Raw genomic sequence first — 25,157 nt, 5'->3', positions numbered from 1 at the left:
GAGGCATGGTAATTCCATATTCTAATAATCTGGACTTCAATTAACAGAAAACTCTCAAACATGAATTCCAAATTTATCTTAAGCAAGTCCCTCCCAACACAAGACAGCTCTTGATGCAAAAGAAACATTCCAAAGGCAGGAAGCACTCCTCAAAATCTCACCGACAAGTCTCAGAGAAACAGTAAAATGATTTTTTAAAAATAATTAATGGGACTAACATTTCCCAACAAGATCTTATCAACTAGCTGAGCATAATTTTTTTTCTGATCTTACCCTTTTCTGATCTTAAACATGAAGCAGATCCTACCTAAATCCTAAGTCAAAGAGGGAAAGGGGGGGGGGGGTTGTCTCATTCCTCTATCTGTGCTTACCCTCTAAGATGCCCTCCTTATACTGAACCAAAGTTTCCTATCTTTGATGTAAATCTCATCCTAAGATGTAAATTAGGAATCTTCTAGGTTCCCCAGAAGTATGCTTAATTCCCTTTATCATTGTCTCTAAGAGCATAAAGTTCTATCAAAAAGTAGGCCCACAGGACAGATGATTTAAGGACTGATCTGCCTTTAGTCCTGTTCTTCACTAAAGCTGAAACAGATGCCCTCTTCCCTGTTTTTAAACTAAATTATCAAGAGACATTGCAGGAGGGAAAAATGTATAAAATATTAACTGAATCTAGTAAGTAAGCCAACTATTTATCCATAGTGGAAGCTAGCAAATCTCTCTCTCTCTCTCTCCTCTCTCTCTCTCTCTCTCTCTCTCTCTCTCTCTCTCTCTCTCTCCCTTACACACACACACACACACACACACACACACACACACACACACACACACACACTATTTAATAGGTCCAAATTTGTTCCTAGCATTTAAAATAAAATAGAGTGTTATTCCTGGTTCTGACACAGTATGGAGATTCTTCCACTTACAGACTAGATTCCTAAGGCCCATCCTTAAACTCACCTAAGCACCTAAGCAAATTTTTAGTACAGAAACAATGATTATATCATCTCATCTATTGGAGGCTAAGAAAGTTGGCATACTTTCCTTTCTCTCCTACTCCTGTGTGCCTATGAATTAACAATAAAGAGAAATCCTAGATATCCTATAAAATCAAGCTTATGCAGTACTGCAGTCAATACAGAATATTTACAACTGCAGAATATGCACACTATCCAGACAGTTCGTAATTTTAAAATAATAAAAATATGGGAATTTTAACTCTTGCGGGAATATTCCACAGACCCAAGAGTAAGTCTTAAAGCAACTGGCATCATAGTTATGTCAATACATATTTTGTAGGTAAAATATCTTCAGCAATTCATAAAATAAGAAAACAAAGGTTCAGGATTAAATTCTGAGGTTTGGCAGTTATATAAAATGATAATGCTCAGTGGACGATGAAAACAAACGTATTATGGTTTATAGGGTGTACAGAGAAAAATAATTCTTTTTTTCTCATAAATTTCAAGGAATATGTCAAAAGCCAAAGTCATGTGTATGATTATTATTAAAAATAATAACACTATGTAAACAACATACATTGCCCAGATTCAATATAGGTAAAATGAGAGGCAGATCCAAAACCAGGAGCTTGCTGAATGTTCTACTCTCCCTGGGACTGTATAGAGACATTGTCCAGTTTTAAATAATTGCAAAGTACCTTTATGTTCATTTCAGAGTCATTTCCATAGCCTGGTTAGTTGGGTTAGTTAATTCAGTACAAATTGAAATGCTGTAAGTTAAAGAATATGTTATTTTAATTGCATATTTTTAAAAATCAGGGTGAAGTATTACTACATATGAATATTACTACATGTGAATTTTACTCCATGTGAAATCAAAAAACAACCACAGAGACATTTGCAAATCCCTATGTATTGCTACTCTACTCACAATACAGAAGTAGCCTGGTCTACAGAGCAAGTTCTAGAACAGTCAGGACTGTAACACACAGAAAACTTGTCTCAAAAAAAAAAAAAAAAGGAAAATGCCTCCATCATCACCATCCCTGACTTCAAGCTCTACTATAGAGTTATAGAAATAAAAACAGCTTGGTATTAGCATAAAAATAGTCAGGTGGATCAATGGAAGACCTTAGCACTAATCCACACACCTACGCTGATTTTTGACAAAGAAGTCAAAATTGTACAATGGAAAAAAGAAAGTATCATCAACAAATGGTGCTGGAAAACTGAATATCAACATGTAGAAGAATGCAAAGATCCATATCTATCACCAAGTGGATCAAAGACCTCAACATAAATCCAGTCACACTGAACCTCATAGAACAGAAAGCGAGAAGAAAGAAAACCTTGAACAAACTGGCATAGGAGACCACTTCCTAAATATAACCCCAGTAGTACAGACACTGAGATCAACAATTAACAAATGGGACTTCCTGAAACTGAGAAGCTTCTCTAAGGTAAAAGATATGGTCAACAAGACAAAATGGGAAAAGATCTTCACCAACCCCACATCTGACAGAAGGCTGATCTCTAAAAAGAACTCAAGAAACTAGACATCAAAATACCAAATAATTCAATTAAAAAAATGGAGTACAGATCTAAACAGAGAACTATCAAAAGAAGAATCTCAAATGGTTAATAAACACTCCAAGAAATTGTTCAACATCCTTAGCTTTCAGGGAAATGAAAATCAAAAGGACTCCGAGAGGCCATCTTATACCTGTCAGAATGGCTAAGATCAAAGACACAAGTCATGCTGGATAAGATGTGTTGCAAGGGGAACACTCCTCCATTGCTAGTAGAAGTGCAGACTTGTACAGTCATTTTGGAAATTAATATGGAGGTTTCCCAGAAAATTGGGACTCAAGATGCAGCTATACTACTGATGAGCATATACCCAAGGGATACTCCACCACACCACCAGGACACTTGCTCAACTACATTCATAGCAGCATTATTCATAACTGCCAGAACCTGGAAACAACCTAGATGCCCCTCATGACCCTCAACTGAAGATTACTCAGCTGTTAAAAATAATGACATCATGAAGTTTCCAGGCAAATGGACAGTACTAGAAAAAAATCATCCTGAGGTGACCCAAACCCAGAAAGACAAACATGGTATGTGCTCACTCCTAAGTGGATGTTAGATATAAAGCAAAGGATAACCAGTCCACAGTCCACAGTCCTAGAGAAGCTAGGTAACAAGGAGGAAGGGGAAATAGAAAAGATTTCCTGGGTAAATTGGGAGGGGGGAGGATAGGGGATGAGAACATGAGGGAATGAGATGATTGAGTTGGGGGAGGAGCAGAGAGAGAGAGAGAGAGAGAGAGAGAGAGAGAGAGAGAGAGAGAGAGAGAGAGAGAGAGAGAGCAAGCAATGAAAAAGATATCTTGATAGAGGGAGTCATTATGGGATTAGGGAGAAAACTGGTGCTAGGGAAATTCCCAGGAATCTACAAGGATGACCCCAGCTAAGATTCCTTAGCAATAGTGTCTGGACTGGCCTCCTGTAATCAGATTAGTGACTACCCAAATTGTTATCATAGAACCCCCATCCAGAAACTGTTAAAAGCAGATGCAGAAATCCACAGCTAAGCACTGGGTTCAGCTCCTGGAGTCCAGTCAAAGAGAGAGAGGAGGAATTAGATGAGCAAGGAAGGTCAAGATCATGCCACAGAGACAACTGACCCAAGCTAGTGGGAGCTCATGGACTCTGGACTGACAGCTGGGGACCCTGCATGACACATAACTAGGGCCTCTGAATGTGAGTGACAGTTGTATGGCTTGGCCTGTGTGAGGGACCCCTGGTAGTAGGACTAGGATTTATCCCTGCTGCATGAACTGGCTTTTTGGAGCCCGTTCCACATGGCAGGATACCTTGCTCAGTCTTGATGCAGGGCGGGGAGGGGCTTGGTCTTGCCTCAACTTGATCTGCCAGGCTTTGCTAACTCTCTGAGGAGTGGATAGGAAGGTGGGGAAAGGGAGTGAGAGGGTAATGGGAAAAAGGGAGGGAGGAGGGGAGGAGTTGGTATGTAAAATGAATTAAAAAATTTAAAATAATAAAAGAGCAGAATGAGAAAAACAGAAAATGCCTCCATAAGATCAGGTTGTAAGTAAGCCTATATACTACATTTCCTTAATTAGTGATCAATGGAGGAGGGCCCAGTACATTGTTAATGATACCATCCCTGGGTAGGTGGTCTTAGGTTCCATAAGAAAGCATGCTAAGCAAGCCAGTGAAGCAAGCAAATAAGTAGCACTCCTTCATGGACTTTGCATCAGCTCCTGCCTCCAAGTTCCTGCCCTGTCTGAGTTCCTGTCCTGACTTCCTTCAGGGATAAACAGTGATATGGAAGTGTAAGATAAACAAACCCTTTCCTTCACAGCAATAGTAACCCTAACTAAGACAGTGAAATAGTCCAGAAGTGACAAGAACTGTCTGCCTTCTCTCACATGTGGAACCTATAAGTGTCTTATGAAATTTAATACTTTGTATGCTAATTAAAATTCAAAAGAAAGGGGCTGGAGAGATGGCTCAGTGGTTAAGAGCACTGCTTGCTCTTCCAAAGGTCCTGAGTTCAATTCCCAGCAACCACATGGTGGCTCACAACCATCTGTAATGAGATTTGGTGCCCTCTTCTGGCCTGCAGGCATATACACAGACAGAACATTGTATACATAACAAATAAATAAATCTAAAAAAAATTTCAAAAGAAATAAATGTAAACATACATATATAAAACTGGAGAACAGAAAGGTGGATGCCAGAGATTAGATGTGTAGGGGCTGGCAAGATGGTATTAAAGGATACAAACTTTCAGTCAAATAGGAGGAATCAGTTCAAGAGATCTATTTACATCATGGTAACTATGGACAGTAATACATGGTGTGGGAAGTTCTTCTGTATATGTATTGCTTTTATTGGCTAATGAATAAAGAGGCTGCTTTTGGCCAATGGCTTAACAGAACATAGCCAGGCTGGAAGAGATACATATAGAGAAAGTAGGCGGAGTCAGTGAGAAGCCATGTAGCCCCACCAGTGATGGGCATGGCCGATCGGAAGTTGTAATTAACCAAACCAACTTAAAATAGTATTCAGCTTTAATAAACAGAAGAAAGGAAACTTACAAAACCAGGGTTCCAGCGATTCAGGAGAGCAGGAACACAACAAGAGAGAGCAAGAGCACATGGATGTTTTTATTGGCTATGTGTGGCCCCAGGAGGACACACCTTAAGCAGCAAGCGATTGGCTGAAGTCCCCCATCACACCAGAGACAGGCACCGGTAGACAGAACCTTGTGGGTAAGCCATAGCCACGTGGCAATACACAGGTTAATAGAAATGGGTTAAATTAAGAGGTAAGAAGAGCTAGCCAATAAGAAGCTAGAGCTAATAGGCCAAGCAGTGATTTAATTAAGTTTCTGTGAGGTTATTTCAGGGCTCAGCAGCTAGGAACAAGCAGCCTTCCCCCAACAAATATATTCTATACTTGACAATTACTAAGACAGTCTTTTTTTAATGTTTACTAATTTATTATGTATTCAGGGGAGGGGTACAGTCAGCTCTTTGCTTCTAACCATATGGGTCTCAGTTATTGACCTCAGCTCATCAAGTTTGTCAGCAAACACCCTTACCCAAGGAGCCATTTGACCGGCCCAATAAATGGTAGATTTTAAGATGTTCTCAATACAGAAGAAAGAAGAAGAGGAAAAGAACAAGAGGAGGAGGAAGGGGGCAGAGGAGAAGGAAGAAAGGAAGAAGTGTTAGAGCTGGTAGAGTGCTTCTGTGCAAACACGAGGGACTGAGTTGGACCCCAGAACCCACATAAAAAGCTAGTCATACTGACACATGCTTGTTGTAATCCTAGCACTGGGAGGTGGAGACAGGTGGATCTTTGGGGCCTGGGAGCCAGCATCCTAGCCTATTTGATAACCTCCAGGTCGGGGAGGGGGGGGTCCAGGTTCTGAGAAGGAACACCTACAGTTGTCCTCTGGCCTTTACTTGCGTACACATACACAAAAACGTGAAAGAAAGTATATGCTAATATGCTTTATCTAATTCTTCTGCAATGTATGCACATACCAAAACATTTTGTTAACATAGTATTTTTATTAGGTTACATAACCAACACACTATCTGAACCATTTCCCTAGGGAATTATTTAGTCAAAACCCAGGTCTTCTTTTGTTACTAGTTCTTTGAGGGCCGCAGAGACGATTCAGTGAGTGTAGTGCTTCCAGGAACCTGAGTTTACAGTCAGTCATCACAGTACATGAGTCTGTGATCCTGACTGCTAACGGAGGCAGAGAGGAGAATCACAGCCTGGCCTGTGCAGTGGAGAGGAGACTCTGGCTCAAGGACAGTAGAAGAGGAATACCAACACTGTCCTAACTCCTGTTGTGACCACTGGGGAGAGGAAACCTTAACTGAGAAGATGTCACCACCAAATTGCCTATAAGCAAGCCTGTGAGTCATTTTCTTAATGATCAGTGTGGGAGGGCCCAGCCGACCAAGGGTGGTACCAGAAAGCTGACTGAGTAAGCCTGTTCCTCAATGGCCTTTGCTTTTGTTCCTGCTTCTGGATTCCTGCCTTGAGCCCCTGACCTTTAACATTAAATAAACCTATTATGAACAAACCTATTTAACATAAAACAAACCTATTATGAATAAACCTACATAAACTCACCAAGCTGCTTTTTGGCCATGATGTTTATCAGAACAATAGAAGCAAAGTAAGACAGACATCAAGGTCATCCACTGACTTCTTCAAGGTCGTCCACTGATCTGGCTTGCAGAGTTCTGTGTTTTCTTTCTCTTTCTCTCTCTCCCTCTCTCTCCACCTCCCAAGTCTTCCCTACCTACTGTCTCTGCCTACTTGACTAAGCACCCAAATCAAAACTAGTTGTGATCTTCCTACACTAATTAGAATGTAGAGTCTTCATTCTAAAAATACCACCAAAACAGCTGAGTTACTATTTCTGTTCATTAACCTTAACTTTAAGCACAAGAGGAAAGATGTCCAAAACCTTGTATGATGACTTTTCTTAATTCTTTTATGAAAGAGAAACACTCACTGCCTTTTACATACAGCCTTTCATCCCAAGCTCTACTCCAATGTTTTCATTTCTTCGTTTTGAAAACTGAAGATCCAAAGGTCCTCTGCTTACTTAAACCGGTAAATCGAGCTGAGAGAAAAAGAAAGGTGCCTGACTAAACTCCCTTCCTAGGATATTCTACAAATGCTATGGTGAGAAGGGGTGCAGAGCAGTTGCTGCGGTTCCTTCAACTCACTCACCAGTATTCAGGGCACTGAGATAAGAGAAGCTCATGTTCAAGGGCAGCCTGGACTACAAAGTAAGGTGGAGGTGAGCCTGGGCTATACAGGAAAACACTATCTCTAATAAGGAAAGAAAGGAAGGAAAAGGGAGCCACTTATGGTGGGAGGTTTAAGCAGGAAGACTAAGAGTTCCAAAAAATACCTGGACTAGTGAGATCTTGTTTCAATAAAACAAAAAATATAAGTCACCACATTGCTAAGGATAAGAGGGTCATGTAAATAGGACAGCCATGTAGTAAAAGTTTAGTCCTTAGCTTGGCACTATGTAAACTGTAAGAAGTGGGTTCTTGGAACTAGAGATGGCTCAGCAGTTCTTCCAAATGGCTCTTCTTCCAAAGGACCCATGTTCAGTTCCCAGCACCCATCTGGTGGTTTCACAGCCATTTGTAACTCCAGTACCCCCAGATACGAAGCACTCTTCTGGCCTCCTTGGGCATCAGGGCACACATGTAATGAACATACATACATGAAGGCAAAACACTTGTCTTAGTTAGAATTTTATTGCTGTAAAGTGACACCCTGACCATAGCAACTCTTATAAAGGAAAACACTGAATTGGGGCTGGCTTACGGTTCAGAGGTTTAGCCCATTATTAATATGGTGGGATATGGCAGCATGCAGGCAGACATGGTGCTGGAGAAGGAGCTCAGAGTTCTACATCTAGATCCACAGACAGGAGGAAGAGACTGCTACACTGGGCGTGCTACATCTGAGACCTCAAAGTCCTTGTGCCCCTCCTGTGATGTACTTCCTCCAGCAAAGTCAACCTCCCAATAGTACCTATGAGTCTGTGAGGTCATTTTTACTCAAACTTCCACAACCCTCATACACATAAAATAAAATAAGTAAACGCAAAAAAAAAAAAGGAGGAGGAAGAATCGGTTCTGGGTCAGTGAGATAACTCAGTGGTTAAAAGGACACACTGCTCTTGCAGAGGACCTGAGTTTGGCTCCTAGCATGCACACTGGATGGCTCACTCTAATTCCAGCTCAGGGGACCTCTTCAGGCAACTGCACTCAAGTGCACACACCCACACACTCATACCTGAGCACTGTCACATGGCATCTTTTTCTCATATGCTGCTTTTTAAAAAATTACAATTACACTCCCTGTATGAGCTAGTACCACTTCTAAGCTGCTACTTACACACCGATGATCCTCAAATCTACCAGAAGAGAAGCCAAAAACTAGCGACTAAAATTAATCTCATCTATTTATCCTCTTCCCACCCTCCCTATACACAATCTTTAACCCTGCACTCAGTTTCTAATAAATGGTAACATTCAACCAGTTGAGAGAATCTAAGAATTCTAGATGCTCATTTCTCCTTACGTAGACTGGTGGCCATCAGCCACAATTCCTTCCACATACCTTCAAATGCACTCCTTCCTCTTGAACTGCTCTAACCTCAACTAAATCCTAATGTCACTAGGATGTCAGCAGCCAGGTCTGTAGCACCATCAAGTCAAAATTATTAGCATTTTCTAATCTAAAATTTAAACTCCAAAGTCCAACTATTTGATTTCTGTCTCCTATATATTTTCATTGAAACACTTTCATAAGTGTCTCTAGACAGAGTAAGGATATTTTTTATTTCAGAGACTTGTTTTAATTTCTCTTCAATTCTATCAGTTCATCTGTGCTACCCTTCTTCAGGATTATTGCTATTCAGGCAGGGCTTTCAAACAAGGGCACTATTGTTGAATTTTAAAATCTTCCTGAGTGCTGGGACTGCTGGGATTGCTGGGACTGTAGACCAAGCCGGCCTCAAACTCAAAGATCAGCCTGTCCCCTCTGCCTTCAGGATTAAAGGCATGTACTACCTACTACCACCCAGTTGCAAGCTGTTTTTTTTTTTCCAACAAGAGTTTAGAAACAACTTTGAGTGCCTTCAAGATATGTGTAGGAAATTACTTCAGCTGGGCAAGGTGGTGCACACCTTTAATCTTTAATCTCAGCAGTAGGGAGGCAGAGGCAGGAGGAGCTCTGTGAGTTCAAGGTCAGCCAGGTCCACAAAATGAGTTCCAAGCCAGCAGGGCTACACAGAGAAACCCTTGGTGTGTGTGGGGGGGGGGGAGGGAACAAACCCAAAGCCAAAATGACTTCAGTTCATATTAAACGCAGAAAGTTCCATAACAATATTAAAAGAACTAGAATTAGCAAATTGTTAAGTTTTTGTTTGATTTTTCTAAAATGTTTAAATAATTACATCAACTCTGTTATTTAGATAAAATTTTCTTTACATATTATTTTCCTTTCACAAAGCAAAACACAATTAAGTGAAAATATAACGTTAAAATACAAAAGATTTACTAGGAGGTGGTGGCATGCCATCAGTCCCAGCACTCAGGAAGCAGAAGCAGGCGGATCTCTGTGAGTTCAAGACAGGTATAGTCTACAGAAAGAGTTTCAGAGTAGCCACGGCTACATAGAGAAACCCTGTCTCAAAAAACAAAAACAAAACAAAATAAAAAGACTTTAAAGTTCAACAATAGTGCCCTTCCTTGAAAGTTCTCCCTGAAAGGGGAGATAAACTGATAGAGTTGAAGAGAAATTAAAACAAAGACTCTGAAATTAAAAAAATCCTCACTCTGCAGAGAGAATCTCTTCTATATATGCAGTTTTTGCTATAAAATCTCATTATTAGCTTATACAATTCTCTTAAACATCAACTTATAAAGTTTAAAAATAGATATGTGGCATATAAATAAAATCAATTTTGGCAAAAAAAATCAATTTGGCCCAAGCTAGTTTTTTAAAAAAGATTTATTTATTTGCTATATATACAGCATGTTTGCCTACACGCCAAAACAGAACATCAGATCTTATTACAGATGGTTGTGAGCCACCATGTGGGAATTGAACTCAGGACCTCTGGAAAAGCAGTCAGTGCTCTTAACTACTGAGCCATCTCTCCAGCCCCCAGGCAGTTTGCCTCCTCAGCTACACTGCACAGTACTACAGATCCTCTGTAGAGTTTTCCGTAGAGATACAAAGATCTAGCCATGGTCCATAACTGAAATGAAGGGAATGATGACAGAAAAAGAATCATTTTAGGGCTGGAGAGATGGCTCAGTGGTTAAGAGCACTGGCTGCTCTTCCAAAGGTCCTGAGTTCAATTCCCAGCAACCACATGGTGGCTCACAACCATCTGTAATGAGATCTGGTGCCCTCTTCTGGCCTACAGCATATATCTAGGGAAAATGTTGTATACATAATTAATAAATAAATCTTTAAAAAAAAAGAATCATTTTAAGATACATAAGGTAGTCATTCATTTTTCTCACCTTAAACTCTTAAGTTACTACTTTAAATCAGTAAGATTACAAAAAATAAGTATTTAAAATGTTTTAAGTAAGCAGATCCACAATTTCTAGGGGAAAAAAGAACTATTTAAATACCTCACTATATACTAGAGCCGCTCATAGGCAAAAATCCATGGAGAAATACAAAAGGATTTATTTAGACTTTCCATTCAGTTAAACCAGTCTTATAACTTATGAAATGATGGCTCCAAGCTCTCATAAAAGTTCTGTGATTTAATCACTTGTCTTTAGCATCTGAATTCAAGAAGTCTCTCTTTAAATGTAAGTCATGTAGTGGAGAACTGTTTAAAAAAAATATGATATTACTTCATCTCTCCTTAAGACACAAAATACTATTTGACACTTCTTGAGCATATAAAAGGAAAACAGTAAATGTAAGAAATTACCTAAAAAGATGTATAACTAAAAGTATCATTAACTATAAAGGTGCTAATTAAAAGAACATCCAGAACTTGTGGTTCTTTAGTGAGAATTAAACAAAGCATTATTCTATTCATTAAGTTATTCTGGAAAATAGACCATCACCTGGCACTCCTTAGGATTGCTGGTCTCATGAGGCCGTATCGTCACCACATAGAAAGATACAAGAGAAAACCAAGACACTGCCTGTAAAACTCCCTTTTCTAAACCGGTAATACCGCAAATTTAAACAACAGAAGCAAAGACTTGATATTAAAGTATACCAAGGTCCAAATATCATTTAAAGTTTCTCGTATTAACCTCCCAAACCCTTATTTTGTATTGTCAAACTCACTACAGAATAGAAGAGATCCTCATAAACACCGATCTCGTATGAGAATGTACACTTCCCAAAATTCATCAGAGTTTTTTTTTTTTAATACGAATATATTCTAGGAAAAACTACAACTAAAGCTAGTTGAAGATTTGAGCTGATGACTACCGGCAAACAAGACTAGAAAATAAATGCCAACAGTGACATCTAGTGGGCATTTCTGACAGCATGCGCCAGACCAGACTATTTCTAGTGCTATAGTCACACAGCTCACACTAGGACAACTTTTACCTGTAACCCCAAATAAGGAAAGATTGTCCCCCCAAAAAATCTTCTCAGTATGAGCAATCCATTTTGATAAGCATGAACTATGTAACAAATCATACAATTAAGCCTCAAGTCCTCATAACACGAGGTACTGATTAAGTGTACTGGATATATGACTAAAAGGCTATCAACTGGTCAAATGGGATCTGACTTTAAAAAAAAAAAATCAAGATATTTTGAATTAAGAAACATTAAAGCAAAGCCAATTGATGGTGGCACATGCCTTTAATCCTGGGTGTTGGGAAGAGAAGGCAGGTGAATCTCTGAGTTTGAGGCCAGCCTGATCCAAAAAATGAGTTCCCGGACAGCCAGAGCCTCACAGAGAAACCCTGTCGGGGCGGGGGGGGGGTGGACTAAATAAATAAAAGGAAACCAGCTGATCTATTTTGTGAATTTATTCAAGAACAAGAAGTGCATAATGATGTCAGAAAACATTTCAAACTAAAAAAGTATATTATTTATAAAAATCTTTCAAAAACAAATTATTTTTCAAGGAAAATTCTTTAAAAGTAAAATAACCTAAGTGTGCTAGCACACACTGTAATCTCAGCACAGGGTGGGAGGATGTTAGTTCAAGGCTAGCCTCAGCATTATGGGAAGTTCCTGTCTTAAAAAGAAAAGGAAAGTAACAGTATACATATACAGGAGACCAGGTAGCTGTCTTAAAAAACAAACAAGCCCTGACATCAGCAAGACGGCAAAATGGAACTTGGCAATATCTGACAATCAGACCAACTTTCTACACCTGTACACAGAAACACCTCTGTAAAAAGCTAATGAGAAAGTCAGAGAAGACTACCGAACCTGTTTGAGGGTGGGGGTCTATCCGGCAGGACAAGAAGAGCAATTCTGTATCTCTCGTGTCGCTCTTCCTACAGTCTCACAGTGCAGTGAGAAGAGATGTCCTCTGCCTGAACTCTGCTTCAGACCCCAATGTGGAGTCCAATCCAGGAAGGGCCAGCATAGAGCAAGACACCACAGCGCCTAACTACACCGGTACCCATGGATGCTCAAGGGTGCATTGTATAGGGAGAGATGTAGGATCAGCTCTGCCCGGCATACTCTGGATACGGGCCTACCCCATCACCATTCTAGTCCCCAAAGACTTAGGCCCTAGGTATAATGCAGGGCCAAAACAGCCCTGGCATCTTTGAACTCTGTACTGTCCCAATAACAAACTGCATCCCATGGCCCAAGGCTTCAGTCCTGCCCCACCATCACACTATCCTTCCCCAAGTCCTATTCATTAGGCTAGCACCTGCTGTGGGTTAGCATCCACAGGCAGAGGCACAGTCTTCCCTCATTCCAGGCTGAATAGGTAGACTAGGTAGACTCCAACGCTGGTCTGGCTGCCACAAGTCCATGCTACAAGGACTATGAGCTGTTTTGATTTTTAGGAGTCTTGTTTTGGGCTCTGTTTGTTTGTTTGGTTTTGGTTTTTGTTGTTGTTGTTTCAGACTAGCACTTGAAACAACAGACCACAAGCAAAACCCTGCAGATTTAGCCTGCAAGTCTATACCTACAAACCAATCCTACAAAGAATCCTTTAAACTCAGGCTCTAGTGACCCTAAGTCAATCATACCTAGGATTCAAGTCTATCCCAAAAGACCCTGATACCAGTTAGCATCCAAAAATTGAGGTTCTCTAAGTATTACTATAAATCCAGGTTTTAGACATGCCCCTCTGGACTTAGGAATCAGGTCTAACTCAGTGCTCTAGCGGTGGGAAGACTCCTATGGACTTTGGTTCCAGATCTACTCCAAAGTGCAACAAGTCCTTCCCAGCATATGGTAGGCTCCAACGGGCCCGTGCATCATATCTCTCTCAGCACATAAGCCCTTACACACTCAGGAGCAAGACTACCACAAAGCTATGTCAGCCCCTGCAGACACAGACTTCTAGCTGTTCTTCATTAAAAACAAGCTTTATTTCTGTTAGGACACCAGACGTACACACCAGCTCATCTGCTGGAAGCAGGCCAGACTATCAGAGGACTGAGGACTCCAATGGCTCACACTCAGGGATCACATCGGCCGTCCTGCCCAGGATCTCCAGATGGGCTGGCTGGTGGTGGGCCTTCCCAGACAGTCTTCATAGACTGGGATAATTTCCTTCTCCTTCAAGTACACAGACAGTAAGATCATGGCATAAGAATCAAGAACAATCCATGAAATACTACCCAACCAAAGCAACAAAATAAAGCACCACTGACTATCACAGGGGAAATGGAGTGCCCTAAAGCTGCCTGAGATTCAAACTAGCTGCTTTAAGAAAACGCAAGAAGATTTAAAAATAGAAATAATTCAAAAAAATTAGTACAATAAAAACTCAAAATCAGAAATGTAAAAAGTGGATGTTGTTTATTTAACCAAACAAATTCTAGAGCTGAAAAATATAATAAAAAATTTAATGCACAAGAGCAGAAATAATCTAAAGAACCTATGAAACTAATCCACAAGAGGAAACCATGCGGAGTCCTGATGAAAGCTTGCAAAACTTATGACCTAAAAAAAATAACCAGTAGAAAGACAAGCAGCTCATTTAAATAACCAACAGCGGATTGGAGAGAAGGCTCAGCAGCTGAAAGCACTTGCTGTTTTTCCCAAAGGACCTGAGTTTGGATCCAGCACCCAAGTTCAGTGGCTCACAATCCCCTCTAACTCCAATTCCAGGGGACCTTCTAGCCTCTTCTAGCCTCCAAAAGCTCCCAGAACATGAGTGCATATACTAACATAAATATACACACATACACATATAAAAGAATTCACATTAAAAGCATATAAATTTAAAATTTTAATATATAAGAGCAAAAATCCTTTCCAAATCTGGGGAAAGACAAAAATCTAGAACCACAAAGGTCAAATATCTCTAAGCAGATTCAGTCCAAACAAGGTGACACTAAGCTCTGGCTGGGAAGGGCTTTTCAGTGACACAGCTCCTTCTGAACGCCATGCTCTTGGTTTACTCGCCACACTCACTGGGGAACTAAGCTGGATTTGGATGGAATGGCTTCCTCGAAGTATTCTCACTGTGCTACTGTGTGGGTTAGTTTTGACACAAGCTACAGTCTTCTGAGAGGAGGGACCTCAACTGAGAAAATGCCTCCATAAAGCAGGGCTGTAGGCAAGCCTATAGGGCATTTTCCTAATTAGCAATTGATGGGGGAAGGCCCAGGCCATAGCAGGTGGTGCTGTCCCTGGGCTGGTGGTCCTGGGTTCTATAAGAAAGCAGGCAGAGCAAGTCATGGGAACAAGCCAGTAAGCAGCTCCCTTCCACGGTCTCTGCATCGGCTTCTGAGCTGCATGAGTTCCTTCCCTCACTGCTTTTAATGATGAACTGTTATATACAACTGTGAACAAAATGAGCCCTTTACTCCCCTAAGTTGCTCTGGTTATGGTGTTTCATCACAATAACTAACCTCTAACTAAGTGCCCTGTCTAGCAGTAACGGACATTTGCTTCTCTTGTGTTCCCCAAGAAAACATATGATTCTATGTAACAAGGCATACATTTGTTGAAGCAGCCAAATAAAATTTTGCAAACGCAAGTTGTTATTAATTACAATAAACAGCCATTACAAATATAAAATCTTTTACATAAAATTTGTAATCACAAATCTTTGTGCAAATGATGAAGACTAAGATCAACAAATACCACTGGGAAAGTTACCTAAGCACAAAATTAGAAAAGAAAGAAGGTGCTAAGGACCTAATGTGATCAGAGGGCAATGAACAACTGACAGCAGCAAGTTCTGGCCTATCAGTCATCACTGTGAATACAGAGACTAAATCCTTCAGCCAAACACTGATCAGCTCATGAGTAGTCAGGCAACTGAGTGCATGCTGCTTACATTGTTACTAACCTCATCCTTAGGGACATACACAGACTCAGAGTAAAGGGACAGAAAAAGACATTCCATGAAAGTAGACTCCCAAGAGAAAAATGTTCCACAATTTAAAGGAGCAAAGGCTACATAGACATATACATTTGTTAAACCACCAAATAATCTACTTAAGATTTGCATAAATTGTATGTTTCCCTTAAAAATGAATATTAATCAAATACTGATAACTCTTACTAATATATAATGCTCACATATTTGAAATAAATAAAGATGTTATAGTAAACATGGAATTCACCTCTAGCTGATCTCTATCCTTTGACAACTAATTCAGTGGGAGCAGGTTAGGGACCTGGTTAGGGGACCACTAGAGGCAGGTGAGTTCCCTATTAGATAATGTGTATTTCTTCCCTAGTGCAACCCCTAGGAGCTGATGTTTGTCTGAATCTGCCCACAATTCCTACTACCTTTTCTTCCCCGCTGCCTTTTTCTTTCAGACACTGGCTAGAGCCTAAGTATTCACACACACACACACACACCCCGTACTCTGAAGCCCCTCCCTGCCACACAACCCTGCTACACATGTGGCTTAGCAACATGTCGGCTTATCTCAAGCAGCATGGCATTTTCCTGCTTCTCTTCTCCATTTTCCTCCTCTGGCAACCGTTAAATTTAAACTGTTTGCCTGCTCTTGAATTTTTCTTTTAAACTATAATAAATTGTCCATGTGCTTCCATGAGTTCATTCTTAATCTTTTTCCTTTTACTAATGAGATTAAGAACCGCAAAAGGAGGCCCTGATTTCCCAAGTCTCATAAGGTTGCACCACCAGGACTTGTCAAGATGTCTGGTAACACTTGCTTCCTGCCTTTTAATTCTTTAGTCAGCAGAGAAAGTGAACATGTTCCTGTATCCTAGGTGGCATCAGGAACCTGTAACTTATTTTGAAGAATTAAAAAATAATTTTAATAAAGCAAATATAGTGAAATATTAACATATTCCAAAGGTGAACGGATTACTGTACAATTCTTTCAGCTTTTCTTATGCCTGAAAATTCCATAATTAAAGCACTAGAAAAAAACATGAGAATTCAAAAAAACACAAATATTATATGCATAGTTTTCAATATAATTTTCTTGTTTTATGACTATCATATATAGAATGAGTTAAAGAAACACACATTAAAAAAAAACAAAACTAAACAACATACCCGAATTTCTTGAAGGTTGTGAAAATGATTTCCTACTCTGACTGAGATTTTGCTTGGAGTGTAGCTTTCATCAGATTTATAGTCTGCATAAATACACAATGTCTTCACTGTTGTTTTTCTTCTAAAAACAGTAAAATAAAAGTACATGGTTTATCACATCAAAAGGAAACAGTAAAATAAAAGCACGCCCTCTTCTGAGGTTAAATCAACAATCTCCTGTGGTTTCCCTTCAGCTTGCAGGTGGAAACATGTAAAAATGTAAGTACATATGTAGTATTTTACATATTCAAACACACCACATCGAGAACATGGTCAAGAACTAATGTATGTAAAGAAGCAGTTATGCCAAGTAGGTGCTTTAGCATGCAAACAAGTATTAATGACGCCCATCCTTTTTATTTAGACATTATACAAGGAAAGGGTTCAAGCAAGGCTGGATTTCTTTTACTAATTAATTAATTAATTCTTTATACTGATATTAAAAACACTTAGCTAAGTAAAAAAATCAGGCTCAACAAATAAATACTTTAAAAAGTAAAAAGCGCCAGGCGGTGGTGACACACGCCTTTAATCCCAGCACTCAGGAGGCAGAGGCAGGCAGATCTTTGAGTTCAAGGCCATCCTGGTCTACAAGAGAACAGGCTCCAAAGCCACAGAGAAACCCTGTCTGGAAATAAATAAATAAATAAATAAATAAATAAATAAATAAATAAAATAAAAAGCATACCCTGCCACTTAAATGTACAAAATAAAATTCTATTCCATTTCAAAATATACATACATACCATTTGGGAATAAGCAAAAACTACATTATAGAAAATTAACCTCAGGGAATGAAAAAGACTAAGAAATATGAAAAATATTCAATTTCTAAAAACCAAAGAAAGAAATTTAAACAAGGAGATAATTGTTTACCATATATTAGTAAGTATCCGAATGAATGATAATATCCAAATTTCCTTACAAAAAGAATATTGAGCCAATAAATAACATTTGTGGCTCACTAATCCAATTTCTAAGTGAACTAAAAATTCATTGCCTTCCGATTATTTTAGATTTGTGTGCTGATAAAGGACAGAAAGCTAAAGAGGGGCCACGGGTGTGTGGAGCTGGAAGGATGTCTAAGGTGAGGATGGTGTGGTGGTTTGAATAAGAATGGCCACATAGGCTCATATATTTGAAGGCTTAGTCATCAAGAAGCGGCACTGCTTAAGAAGGATTAGTAAGCACGGCCTTGTTGGAGTAGGTGAAGCTTTGCTGGAGGAAGTAAGTCACTGGGGTGGGCTTTTCAGGCCCAAAGACTCTCTCTTCCAGTTGCCTATAAAACCAGATGTGGAACTTCTCAGCTACTTCTCTAGCACCATGTCTGCCTGCAGACCACAATACTTCCCACTATGATGAGAATGAACTAAACCTCTGAAAGTATAAGCAAACTCCAATTAAATGTTTTCTTTTGTAACAGCTGTCTTGGTCATGGTGCCTCTTACAGCAATATAACACTGACTAAGACAGGGGATAACAGATCATATATTACAGGAAAAAAAAGTAGGCAGGAGGAGTATAAGGGATAGAAAGATTTAAGTAGGGATGGGGTTTAAGAGGATAGGAGGACTAACCAAAACAAAGAATTATTTAAAAGGCCACATGAAAATCTACTATTTCATAAACTAACTTTAAATATATAATGAAAAGTGAAAGAGTTGAAAGGGAGATAACCTAAACAAGTTACCAATGCTCCCAGAAGCCATGATTCCCAGGCTCTGGAGTGGAATACTACCACAGCAGCTGTTAGCTGGGGAAGTCAACGAGTCCCTGAAAACAATACAAGCTACTGCTATCGTTCTGTGGCCCACCAGAACTAGACAGGACCCTGCTGTTGAAGGCACAACACGTTTTGGTTGGTAGATATAGAAAAATCAAGCTGGAACAGAGCTGGACGCTTCCTCTCTTCCATAGAGGTAGAAAGTGCGCTGCAGGCTGCTGGGAGAGAAGTCATTAAACCGTTTATTAAATACATTTGACTTACAATGTTTTCGATTTTTAATGGGCTTACTTGAACATAATCTCAACAACAATTGAAAAGCATCTATATTTTAAAATAATCATGCAGATGCATTGCTGCAATAGGGGAAAGGGCAGATTATAAAACAGTATTACAAAAGAATCATATTTGGGAATGATTGTTTAAATTCATTAATCTATATTTGTGCAAAGAAAAGAGCACAGATAAAACTGCAAATTTTGCAAATTTGTCTATTTTGGGTGGGTAAAAACTACTGAAGATCTTAATTTTCTTCCTTACAACTTCTGTATTTTCTGAATAATTTTTCAGGATGAACATATGTCATTTGGTCATCAGGGAGAAAAATGGGTAATTCCTAACACTGACCCTCCAAAAACATTTATAAATCTACTAAAAAGGGCTTTACAAGTTCAGTGTAAAGTAGCACTGCTGGGTAACACTGAGACCCTTGAGCAAAAGTAACCGTGTCAAAAGTCAGCCTATGAAACAGCAGCATCTGGAGCTCTTCTCTGGGAAACCAAATTTGCATAGCTTAACTATTCATTAGAAAAAAGGGCAAAGATAAAGATTGTTCTTAAGAAAATGCATAAATCCTAGTTACTCTGAAAGTGTTGACAGGAGATATTATGATGTTTCTTAAGAGACCAGAACTACCAAACTGACATCTTAGCAAGGACAGACACATCAAAGGGAAGCAAAGGATGCAGAGAAATTTTGAAAGGCTATTTGATGAGCCATAAGCAGGAAGTAAAGGTCTCCCTAAGACAGAACGATAAGAAACAACAGAAATTAAAAAGAAAAAACAAAAGTAGAGGTAAAGGATCAAACTTTTTACATAAATAATAAAAGTATTACTTCTAAGTTACAAAATTTGGGATAACTTCAACACCAAAACCTACATGAAAACCAGGGTGATTTTAGAAAGGCAAAGAATGGTAATATTAATGAACATTTAAAACAACAGCAACACATAGCAAGATAACACTATGTGGCTGACCCAGAACTAATGCTTCATTTGTATTCTCTCAATTTACAGCTTCTCTGATTAAAGAAATAACACTATGTAGATGATCGCAATAAAGTAGTCCCGCTTGATGGAAGGAGTTCCCTCAGCAATACTAGGGTAAATGACATAAGTAAAAAACATTCATAAGGCGGAGCAGTGGTGTCGCATGCCTTTAATCCCAATGCTCTGGAGGCAGAGGCAGGTGGATCTCTGAGTTCGAGGCCAGCCTAATTCTACAAAGAAAACCATGCTATCTCTGGAGTAACAGCACACTCAGGAAGATGGAATGCCAGTCCTAGTCTTGGAGAGAGAGGTGGGATGAGCAGACCTTCATTCTACTCCCTGTCGCTGCACTGAACACCTGCTGCGCCACGTCCAGACACGTGCTCTCTTCCTTCCTCCAATAACTTCTAATTTAATTTTAATTAACTGTATGTAGTTTGCTCAACACCCATTGACTGTTATCAGTTTATAGTGATGAGCTGATATTTATAGTTACTTACATTTGAGCTAAATCATACTTCTTTTCTTGAAGCTTATTAATCTCCAAAAATGACAGCTACACATATTTTTCTTGGTTTTTCGAGACATGGTTTCCCAGAAGCTTTGGTGCCTGCCCTGGAACTAGCTCTTGTAGACCAGGCTGGCCTCAAACTCACAGAGTTCACCTGCCTCTGCCTCCTGAGTGCTGGGATTAAAGGCGTGCGTCCTAGCACCTGGCGAGGACAGGTGTAATTTATGCTAAACACACAGTTGTATTACATCTGCAGAAGAAACTGCTACTGTGGCTGGAGTTAAAACTACTACTCTACAAGGCACAGCAAAGTCTTTTTTTTAAACTACTAAATTCTGCCTCATACTGACTCAAAAAGCAGTAATACTACAGAAAAACCATATTGTTTCTGAAATAACACACACGGGAAGATAAAATGTACAGACTACATCACAGGGAAGATGCTGGACACTCAGATCATCACTCTAACTATGGTGCAATGAGTGAACACCTACTGCATACCAAGTACCTTGTTAATCTCCTAGGAAACACCGGTAGAAGGGAAAGAGAGAAATGCTTCCCTGTTTCTGACTGACATAAATATCATTCCTGACTTCCCTCTTTCCTCCGACCTATTAAAACACTTTCTCCAAAGCAATAGCTTTGGGCAAGAAGCAAGCATTTCCTTTGTTCCTTCAGTCCATACAATTAAAACCAAGCCTATCTGGTTAGCTACAAATGGATGAGTAAGCCTTTAATTCCAGGGTTCGATGTTACTGAATACACATAACTGAAGGTGTGGTGCAGTTAGTGTGGTAATGAGCTTCTAGCAAGTGATACTTTGTCCTGCACCTGCTGACTCCTAAATAATCTCTCATCTGGTTAAGAATCCAAAACTTGCCATGAAGTTTAATCCCAGCACTCAGGAGGCAGAGGCAGGCAGATCTCTGGGTTTAAAGCCAGCCTGGTCTACAGTTAGGACTGCATAAAGAAACTGTCTTGAAAAACAGAAAAACAAACAAAACAAAACCTAGCAGTATCACCACACTAATGACAAAAGAACTATGAATGGGGGCAGCAGATGAAATCTGCATGGAACCCATATGAGCAGGCAGGGAGGAGATACAAGTCCACAAAGACATAGGTAAAGAATAACTGTTGGGAGAGCAATGGCAGGAGAACAGCAAGTCAAATGCTCTTAGGCAATGAGAGCCAGGCATGGTTAAAATTCTCAAAAACCGAAAGAAAAGTTCTCTTCAAATATTCAGATTTATTTGAGACCCTAGAGAGACCAAACCTTGTTAATGTAATTGTAAAATTGTAATGCTAATTTTGCCCAAAAGAAACACCATTGAAGAAAGATTGAGAACTTGTATGGCGAGAGCAGGAATGTTAGAGGTATTCTCTTGTTAATGCTAATGTGTGCTCCACCTTTCTGAGTAGCCTCGAATAGCACACTGTATCCAGAAGGATTCTGAAAAAGCCTTAGTGAAGCAGCATAAATGAGAACCCAGGTGCCTTAAGTCAGAGAACAAAGAGGTTAGAGGTTCACAAACAAGCAAAATAACATTCTTTACAGTCCGGGAAGAAACAACCATTTTTATAGAGCTGTTACGTATACTAATATATAATAGAGTATTCCTGCTAAGTTTTAATGAATGACTAAATTTATTGTAATTCCTAATATGGCAAGTATAAAAATAAACAAAATATTGTTGAAGTCCTAAATAAAGATTTACTGTAGGCATAAAGATCAAAATATTTGCAAACAGCTGTCCCAGAACAGGACTGACAAGCTATAGCTTATAAGTGCAGGTCAATGTGTGTGCCATTTACTTTTTACTTAAAGAAATATTTGTTTACATATTTTCTATGATTGCTTCTGTCTTAATACAAAAAGACAGAGTATCTGCAGCAGGGTATATAAAGAATTTTACAACTCTACAAAAAAAATAATATAAAAATAGGCAAAAAATTATTTGAAGAGCAATCCTTCAAAGGAGACATACAAATGGCCAGTAAGTACACAAGATGCTTAGCATCACAAATCAATAGGTGTTATGGTCTGACTATCAGATGACCCTCACAGGCTCATGTGTGTGAAACACCTGGTTCCCAGCTGGTGTCACTGTTTGGGGGGTTATAGAGTATTTAGGACATAGGGCTTGGCTGACAGGGATGTGCCTCTGAGGTAAACCTTTGAATATAAACCTTGTCTATATTTCTGATCTATAAAAATATGAAGAGCTTTTGCCACCGTGTCTTCCTTACCCGATGGCCTTTAACCTCTGACAGGACTGTGAGCCAAAATTACTCCTGCCAGGTATTATAGCTGAAATAACTAACCCACCGGGAAGTGAGAATCAAAGCTATGTGATATTACTTCACATGCATTAACAGCATCATTATTTTTAAAAAGAAAACCACAGATGCTGATGTAATGGGGGGGGAGCTTATATAAAATGTCCAAGAGAATATAAAGTAGGGCATTTGCTATGGAAAATAGTATGGAGGTACCTCAAAATATTAAACATTTGATTCTAATAATGAGAAAAATGATTGAACCTACATCCTAGGAGATTGTGTAGGTTACAAAGTAGGTGTGTGTGTGTGTGTATAAAATCTATTAAATATTTAAATTCTCAGTGAGATAAAAGTATATGACAATAAAGCTATTCAAGGAATATAATGTGTAAACAATTTTATGGTTTTTTCAGTACACAGTATAGAATGAAATTTACAAAACAAATTCTAGTATTACAATACAATTAAATTTGGATGTTCAATATTGAACTTTTAAGCTAACATGTTTGTATTCCTTGACCAGCAATTTATCTCATATTTATAGGATAGGAAGTTAAAGGCACAGGATCTGAAAACAGAGAACTTATGTTCAAATTGTAATTCTACCACTTACTATATGACCCTGGTTTTATCTAAATCTCTAATAAATTATAAAGGTTTATTGTGTGATATTTTACTCTTTTGGCTTTTTAAACTCTTTGGGGGGGCCTACCACCCGGCTCCTAAATAAATCACACACATGGAGGTTTATTACTCTTTATGAATGCCCGGCCTTATCTTGGCTTGTTGCTAGCCAGCTTTTCTTAAATTATCCCAACTTTCTTTTGCCTCTGGGCTTTTCCCTTTCGTTGCTTCTTTCTCTGTGGTGTACTGTATGGCTGGGCGGCTGTCCCCTGAGGTCCTCCTCCCCTTGTTCTCTCATTCTTCATTGTCTTTCTTCCCTCAGATTTCTCCTTCTATTTATTCTCTCTGCCTGCTAGCCCTGCTTATCCTTGCTCCTGCCTTGCTATTGTTCAGCTCTTTATTAGACCACCAGTTATTTTTGACAGGCACAGCGACACAGCTTCACAGAGTTAAACAAAGGCAGCATAAACAAAAGTCACACACCTGAAAATAATATTCCCCAACAAAGATTAAATGAAATAAATGAGGTATCAGTTATTTTTCTCATTGTTGGGAACTAATTACCTGACAAGAAACAGAGGAAGAAGTATTCTGACCATGTTTTAAAGGCATAGTCCATCATGGAGGGACTGAATGACACTAGGAATGGCTTATGGCTATGGCAACAGGAGATGATGTAGGGGAATGAGGTACAGTAGTGGTATTGGGATAGCCTGACTTATTGGGCTATACTAAGCCAGGATATACTTAGACTGCAACAGGACAGCTCTGGAGGGGTAGAGCCACAATAGGACAGCTCTGGAGGGGTAGAGCCACAATAGGACAGCTCTGGAGGGGGGGTAGAGCCGCAACAGGACAGCTCTGGAGGGGTAGAGCCGCAACAGGACAGCTCTGGAGGGATAGAGCCGCAACAGGACAGCTCTGGAGGGGTAGAGCCGCAACAGGACAGCTCTGGAGGCTGGAGCTGCAATGGGACAGCTCTGGAGGCTGGAGCTGCAATGGGACAGCGCAGCACTGGAGGAAAAGTGTCCTGACTAACAGTAAGCTGCGCTACCTGAAGTTGAGGTGCAGTGGGGGATGGTCTCCCTTCAGGATACAGGAATCCTGCTCCTCTCCTGGACAGCAGCTACAGCTGGGTTCTGCTCTGTTCCCTTACAGGAACATCCTAGCAGAGCTATCTATCTGCTTCTTCTCCAGCCCAAGATGTTTCTTCTGCTAGCACTGTGCTAGGGGAAGCCCCCTGCAGAAATATAGCAATCTCCTCCTGCTCCAGGGAAAAGTTGTTACTTTTCCTCAGCTGGCCTTGCTCAGCCCCCTTAAGGAGCATCCTAGCAAGGTTCTTCTGTTCTGTTCTGCTCTGCTTTGCTGAGGTCCCCTAGGGAGTGTCTCAGCAAGGTTTTTCAGCTCAGTCCCCTAAGGGACTTCCCAAGCCAGGTTCTTCTACTCTGCGCCAGCGAATAAAGGTCAGACTCTTTATAGAAAGGAGTCCACTTAACAGCAGCTCTCAATTGAAGTAGTGGAGATGCTTATATAGGGCTTCCTAGAGGCGGAGTCTTCCCAGGAAAAAGGGGATTGGTTCATTTTTCCCTGTTCAGGGATTGGTCAGTTTAGCTGGTCAGGGGACAGAGATGGCTCTGACTTCATGGCAAAACTGTGTTTCTTTCCCTGGTTCTTTTTAGTTTTTTTTTACTCTAATATTAGGACCAGGGCATATTTCTTTCACTGGCTCTGATTCTAGGGACAAAGTGTGTTTCTTTGACACTAGTTTCAGAGCCAGGGCACATGTCTTTTACTCCTGAGACATGTTTCTTTGTAAAGATGTTTCTCTCCCTGGCTCAGGTCTCAAATACAGGGTGTGTTTCTTTGACTCTGGGTTCAGAGTCGGGGTGCTCAGTGATTGTCGGTTTCCTGCCCCAGTTGTCCCTCTTACTGTACACATGAGATTGCTAGTTCGCATTCGCGTAGAAG

General features: G+C 39.9%; 1 protein-coding gene across 2 annotated transcripts in view; it reads right to left on the bottom strand.

Moving 5' to 3' along the window:
* Positions 1–25,157, bottom strand: part of Anapc10 (anaphase promoting complex subunit 10) — a 57,885-nt gene that overhangs the window by 19,570 nt on the left and 13,158 nt on the right. For both annotated transcript variants that reach the window (XM_075976540.1, XM_075976541.1), the window contains exon 4: positions 16,740–16,860. In XM_075976540.1, coding sequence (XP_075832655.1) covers positions 16,740–16,860 — 121 coding nt within the window. The remainder of the gene's footprint in view (positions 1–16,739; positions 16,861–25,157) is intronic.

The sequence above is a fragment of the Microtus pennsylvanicus genome, chromosome 6 (assembly GCF_037038515.1).
Source record: "Microtus pennsylvanicus isolate mMicPen1 chromosome 6, mMicPen1.hap1, whole genome shotgun sequence".
NCBI classification, from domain to species: Eukaryota; Metazoa; Chordata; class Mammalia; order Rodentia; family Cricetidae; genus Microtus; species Microtus pennsylvanicus.
This window is presented reverse-complemented; position numbering and strand designations above follow the sequence as displayed.